This window comes from Procambarus clarkii, chromosome 46 (assembly GCF_040958095.1).
Source record: "Procambarus clarkii isolate CNS0578487 chromosome 46, FALCON_Pclarkii_2.0, whole genome shotgun sequence".
NCBI lineage: Eukaryota > Metazoa > Arthropoda > Malacostraca > Decapoda > Cambaridae > Procambarus > Procambarus clarkii.
This window is the reverse complement of record NC_091195.1, coordinates 33132424-33139693: the sequence shown is the minus strand read 5'-3', so window position 1 is coordinate 33139693 and position 7270 is coordinate 33132424. Positions and strand designations below refer to the sequence as shown.

The 7270-nt window shown below is 33.4% G+C and overlaps 1 protein-coding gene across 1 annotated transcript; it reads right to left on the bottom strand.

The window, feature by feature from the left end:
• Window positions 1-411: 411 nt before the first annotated feature.
• Window positions 412-1280, bottom strand: LOC138350527 (uncharacterized). The gene is made up of 2 exons (XM_069301534.1): window positions 1107-1280; window positions 412-847 (listed from the first exon to the last, which is right to left on the bottom strand). Exons 1-2 carry the CDS (start codon window positions 1203-1205, stop codon window positions 623-625), a joined length of 324 nt encoding a protein of 107 aa, XP_069157635.1. The 5' UTR covers window positions 1206-1280; the 3' UTR covers window positions 412-622.
• Window positions 1281-7270: the final 5990 nt, after the last annotated feature.

Here is a 7270-nt window from a genome sequence, read left to right as displayed (position 1 = left end):
TGTGAGATCACCACATTTGTGTACAGGGGTAACTCGCTTTTTTTAGGATAACTGGAAAGGTTTGGAGTTCAAGTGACCTGTTGAAGAGCATGAGAATTCTTTGGAGACAATTCCTAACCTATACTTCTTCTCAAGGTCATGTTTTTTATTAATGGGTTTAAGTATTCCCTTTGTAAGCAAGGGATTGTTAAGCCTTTTGGTTATGCTTACAAAAAAGTCACAGGACAGACATTATCAGCAGCAGTTATAAAATTGTCAATAGCAGTTTCATTGTGCAGCCTAAAACTTAACTCCCTTGACTCTAGAGGTATATATATTAGGTTTAGGTTAGGTTTTTTTAATTAAACCAGCCAGGATGAGTGAAGCCATGAAGGGCGTTTTTATTAATTAAAACACCCAAATGTTGGGTGCTTCAGGTGTTGTTCCTCTTGGATGATCTTGTACCTCTCTGTCTCACACCTGTAAGAATGAGTGATATGGTTAAGGGGGAAACAAAGTGCAGGCAAGGCAATGGAGGCCAGTAGTAATCTTAGGGCTAGGATAATTAGAAATTAGAGAAATTAAGTAAGAGAAATTAGCAAGAGAAATCAGGTAAAATTTATTATACTTAACTTTTGTATCATCAGTTTAGTAGTAAATCTTCATCTTCATCATCATCATCTTCACTGTCACAAAGCTCCAGGTAGGGCTCGGAAACATCAACATCCTCTTCCTGGTATCCAAATAAACGCTTTGCATCACTCAGCTTGTCAGAACACAACTTTTGCCCTTGCTTCAAAAGAGCCAAGATTCCACTCTTATTTTTGGTTGATAGGTGCTTCTCTTCAATAGTGTACTTGTTAGGATCCTGTAATATATAGACTATTTAATGGGGTTTAAGACATTTACAAATTTCCCTGAAAATACTAAAGAAATTAGAATAAATAAATAAAGTTTTCGGTAAAAGTTCAAATATATGTAAAACACACCAGTACAGTATATGAAAACCATGGAATTGTCTACCTGTCAAAGTTGTAAATAGCAAGACTTTACTCAAGTATAAAATTCTGCTGGATAAATGTTTATGAAGAACTGAATTGCAACACACATTTAGGCTGTTAGCTTACCTTGCTTAGATATGAAGGAAAAATTCCACATAACAACTCTTCAGTATGTTCGGTTAAAATCTCTCTCTTATTCTTGTAATATGCGAGATAATGCAGCATTTCTTGAACAGTGTGTTGTTGCTCTTCTCTGGATCTCTTCTGAAGCTCCACATCTTCTACTGCCTTCTTTTTTTGAGCAAGGGACACTAATAAAAGAGGAAAATTATATTTACTGCAAGTAAACTACAACTCAATTTAATGTAATTACAGTTTAGGTACTTGCATTATACATACTATACATAGTTTATTGTGCAGTATCAACCTGATAAAAACCTACGGATTATGATACTGCACCTATTTTACAAACAGTAGTGATGATATTTTACTTCAAAAATAAGTAAAGCTTATCCATTATGCATGCTAAATGTTAATTATCTTGATAAGGCCGAATTGTAACCCCTGATAAAATGAGATGTAGTTACATACCATTTTGGCTATGATGAGGCAATAAATTGTGCCATGGCAGGATACCTTCTATTGCATCCTTTTCACTGAGAATTTCAGAGTTTTCACTATTGTAGATTTTTATGAAGCCTTGAAGCTTTTTCCTATCACACTCATTTCTGTGCCGGAGTGAAGAGCGCATTTTACTGGATGCTGCAAATAAAGTTTTTTGGCTGAAAGTTTTAAAGTTGTTAAAAAAATTTCCTCATCATTTACCTACATAGAAATTATAGACAAGAGCTAAATAGAAATTGCTTCAGAGTTAACAAAGAAATAGTAAGCCTACCTGCATCAGTGGCAATCAGATTTTTGCGATGCCTGATAGAGTCTGCAACTGCCTCGATAGAATATTTTATGTTCTTCGAGGTTGTTCCAGTGTTTAACTCTAACTCCTTACAAATCATTTGTAGGTCAGATCGCCATTCTTGAATCAATGACTTTTGAACATCAAGTTTGTCGATCTCATTTGAAACTGTTATTTCCGTCTCTCTGGCCTATTTGAAAATATAATAAATTTAATGAACAAATCACATTAACCGTGATGAGTGGTTCGAACCTATGGGCTTGGCATTCCCAGATGCTTGCTGTAGTTGAATGCGCCACAACATGGTCAAAAGAATTGCAACCTAGGGTACTAATGAACCCACAATTCAATTTTTGTTAATTATGCACCCCCATACCCATTCCATGGGCGGTTGTGCATGCAGTTTCCCATGTACTTGGTCTGTGTCCTCCAGTAGTTTTACCTCTGATGGCCCTTTCAATACACATAGAATTCATATTATTGTGATATATCAATACATGGAGAAAGACATTGAAATGGGGGCATCAAAGGCAGAACTACTGAATGACAGAGACCGAGTTCATGGGGGAATTGTGTGAAACCTGGTTTGGCTTCAGTGGAAGCCTTGGGATCCTTGTGGGTGCAGTAGTACTCCAAGTTGCAATTCATCTGACCATGTCGTGGCGTAGTGAACTAGAGCATGCATCTGAGAGCACTCAGTGCATGGGGTTCAAACCCTCATCACAGTTCCCATGATATATCACGATACTGTGATTTCTCTGTGAACACATTTGATATATCTCGGAATCATACATTTAGGTTAATTAAATACTATATACTTTATACAAATTAACCTTATTGATATATTGAAAATGTTCAAGCAGTTAATTCAAGGAAATGGTCGCTAATTTATAATGGAAAATATATGTAGTACATGATCTGAACACATAACTAACCTATAAATGCATTATAATACCTTTCACATATAAATGCATTATAATAAGTTTCAAAATAAATACAAATAAATAAAATAAATATATATTATTTTTAGTACCTTTCTGAGTCGAGTAACTAATGCACGAGCCAGTCCATCAATTTTTCGATGGTTCCAAAAGACTGCACCCTCTGTGAGTTCTTCTGTTCTTTCTGAGAAAAATATTTATAGCAATGAACATCTTGAAGAGCATAGATTAATAACAGTTTCATAACATACCTTTACTCACCACGACCAACTCAAGTTTGACCAATATGTTTTCATTCTTTTATTGATTATTTGAGGGAGTTGATACTTATTGAATACTGAATACAAATCGCATTATACTGATTACAGGGCAGGTAAAATAATAAAAAACTTGATCAGATGAACCATATAAACAAATACCAGCTTTCAGCATGTTTTTAGTTGTAGAGTTGTATCGTGAGAGGTATGCAAACACTTGCTCTGCCTCTTCCCCTAAAGTCATGCCACTTCCTTCTTCCCACCGCCCTCCATACAATACCTTTAACATAAAAGTAAACAGTAAAAAAAAATTCAAATTATTGTACAAAAATTAAAAGCCTCCTACTATATTAAATGATACGTATATCATTAATCTTAAACAATCAGAAATCTTAAATTTTTTTACACAAACTGTACTTATTATATTTAATGTAATGTATACATTACATTAAATTTAATTAGTATACATAAATGTATACATTAGTATACATAAATGTAATGTTATATTTTTATTTACCTGACAATATCAAGCATGTCCTTTTGCATGTAGGACTCCTAAAAATGGCTTTGCTTGACCAATGTGAAAATGTGATTGTTTCTGAGCCACAGTTAAGGCCCATGGCCAATATTTGCAAATTATGTCTTGACAAATAAACTTTACGTATTTGAAATACATAATTTGCAAATAGTGGGCATAACTGTACAGCTCTCCTTGATACATATTCAAGGTGTGGAGGATAATACCATGTCGACAGGAGGCCATGCTGATTCCTGTTTCATCCAAACTTTGGAATGAAAGAGGCTTATTTTGAGCAGCTTTCCATGTAGACACTCCACACGTGTGCTTACTCTGTTAAACAAAAATATTTATAGTAACTAAATAACCAGTTGGTGAGCATGATTATAATTATGTAGGACGGGTAGAAGGTAGAGATTATTTTGCGCGATAGGCATTGTTGTTGCACATAAGAATTTCTATGGGTTATATTTCCTTATTCAATATATATAAACTATAATGAAAAAATACAAAAATGGCCACCATATGTTATAGTCGCCAAACAGTTATTAGGTAAAATTGAAGGTTTCTCAATATATAATAAAACTCACCTTAGTTTTCAAGCTCTGAATAGTGCCAACATGAGCTTGAACATCTTCATCTTTGCTGAAGATACTATCAGAATAATAGGGGTTTCTGATACCTCTGCAATGATAATTCAGAAATAATTATTTATTGTCTGTAACCACTATAATATTAAACAATGGGTAATGGGGTATCAAAAAATGTTTTATATGAAGAATTCTGATGCACTGCTAAATTTTACATAAAACAAAAATTTACATGGTGTTAGATAAATAAAATGATGATATGGATGCAATTGAAAGGCAAACTATAAAGACATACTCAGTTAAAAAATATGTCATATGACAATGTATATTTATATGTGCATACTTTATTTATAAGAACATTAATTTGAAGACAATATAATTCATTATAATATAGTGTGTGTAGAGAACAAAAGAATACTATACATTAAGTATCTGTAAAGCACATTTTATTACCTCCCAACTTTGTTGTAACGATACAGCTTCTTGTTGCCATCAATATGTACTGCTAAAGGGGTTTTATCACAAGCAGGACACTCATTGTCAGCTTCTCCTCTAATTTTTCTCAGCTCATATTGCTGGAATCGCCATTCGAAGAACACTCTCTTCGAAGTTATATAATTAATGGGTCCAATCTAGGAATAGAATTTTTTAGATGGTGACATTTAAAATGCATATTATGACATAAGATAAATAAACAAAAAAAACATTCCATTTTGTGTTTGAACAAAATTAAAAACTAATTATTAATAAATGAATATACATTACTACAAAATTTTGATAATTTTTGTATTGAAATATAAAACTGAAAATATTAAGAATAACGGTATCAAAACATACACGCCCACGAGAAGCACCAAAGGATTCCAGTGCAGTGACTAATGCCCGAAATGATGTTCCGGGACAATTTCTTTTTATATGGTGCCATGATTCAAGCAGACTGGTGCTGTAGAATGTGCTGCTCTTTCCTAATGATGAATAGAAACCAGACTTGTGCATGGTCTTGCCTAGTTGTTGATGCTCATATCCACAGTGGCATGTATAGATTGGAGTATAGAGGTCATACCTTCCTGTAGTTTAAAATACAGTGCATTGAGTGGTGTGGCGACTTGCTAAAATAGTGATGTAAAAATTAACATTTATAGCAACAAAAATTTCAAAATGTATTGTGATTCAGGAATATCCGGTAATGGAAATAAAAGGGTAAATTTTAAAGTTTATTTACCCATTATAGTGATGAAGATGCAGAGATTGCTGGAGCTTGAAATTTTAAACTTGCAATCTGTGCAGTTGGGGCAAGAATTTGGTGGTTGGGCTGGTACAACAGGTTCTGGTAACAAAGAAAAGGAAGACAGTTTGACAAAATGAGTTTTATGGAAAAGAATTTCAGACTGAATATTTCATTGTTTCTTGATTGTACAAAATATTGACATTATTCTCCAGATAATGACTGAGAAATTCACAGAAAAGAAACAATCAGACGATTAAATCAATCTATAAAACCAAGTGTCAGGTTTAAACTTTAAGACTTCTCCAAATGTTGTAATGACTGAAATGAAACATTTATTCATTTTATTTTGTTATACCAAGATAATCGTAGCTCTAGACTGGGATTGGGAAGTAGAAGTAATCTCGGAACAAAGTACGGATTTTATACAGGTATCGTATACTTACTCCAGTGAAAGATATTTCCTTCAGGGCACACAGTTTGTGTCGGGTCTAATGGCTCATAAAAGCCATTTTTCCAATATAATCTGTGGTGGAAAGGCATGAGAAAATGTTGCATTTGGTCACAAATGTGACACAAAAATGCAAAACAGTCTTCACATTTGATGCTTGCCTCACAATTTGTACATTGTACACAAACTTTACCTGATGAAAAAAGGGGTAATTATTTATACTAATTTTAAATACTGTATACCTAACATTTTAAACAATCTGAAGTCTAAATGTATTAATAGAGTGTCATTAATTTGCATATGATGCTTATTATACAGTATAACCTTAATGAACACAGCAATATTTAATTTACCTTTATCTGGAACACCCAACTCAGACAATGTCCAATCGAACAGCATTGCCCTGCATTCTCCCCAATTAATCTCTGCATTTTTTCTTCTTTTTTGCCAGTCAGAAACACTTGGCTGAGAATCTTTAATTTGTTCAAGTTCTGCAGCAAGTACTTTGAAATATGGGATTACAAATTAGTAAGAAAAATTTGTAAGTGAAAGGAATGATTAGTATAATATGTTAAACAAAATTTCATAGGCATTAAGCACAATTTTGGTACATAATATTTATGACGTGTGTCCATTAAATAAACCCTCATTTAAATACCAACAAATGATGTTGGGACATACCAACATCAAATGATTCCAAAGTTTCTTCACCAGCTGCCAAATAACTTTGAGTGTACGTTCTGCCACTAGTAGAATAGCCCGCATTTTGAATGTGTGGTGGTGAAAGTATAGCAGGCAGAATGTCTGGGTGGCACATTTGAAGATTTAAGCATGGTACATAATTGCAAATTGTATACAAGTATTAATATTTTCAGACAAATCTCAAGATATTACTATAACTAACTTTATGCTACCAAGTTGTTCAGTGTTATAGTAATTTAATCTCCATAATTGTCTAGCATACACTTAAAAATAGGCAACAAATATTATTGGAAAGTACACAAATAACAGCTGTAGAAATATTGTTAAAAAAATAATAGAAGATTACCATCAGATTGGGGTGCAGCTGGTCTTTGTTTTGAATTAATGTGTGATACATCCTGTATGTTATCTTTTTTCTGTTTCTTGTTTGTCACCTTTATTGAGTTTGGTTCCTCCACGTTTAAGAGTCTCTTCAAGTACTCATTTCTTTGTATCATTGCAGCACGTGCTTTCTGGTACTCACGTTCAAGATGTTCTCTAGTCATCACTGCTATTCTCCGGTGAAATTCTGAAGAGAAAATAATAGTGTTCGAAGGAAAAGTACAAGAACAAAACAAGAAAATTATGCTTATGCAAAATTATGCTACAATGTACCTATTAATAATCTTAAAATTTGCTACAAATTACCTACTTA

Bases quoted from the DNA above. Each gene is read 5' to 3' on its own strand.
- LOC138350527 (XM_069301534.1), bottom strand. From the start codon at position 1,205: ATGCTGCATTATCTCGCATATTACAAGAATAAGAGAGAGATTTTAACC. The intron at 848-1,106 runs GTAAGCTAACAG...TATATATTACAG, and splicing joins TTCCTTCATATCTAAGCAAG to GATCCTAACAAGTACACTAT.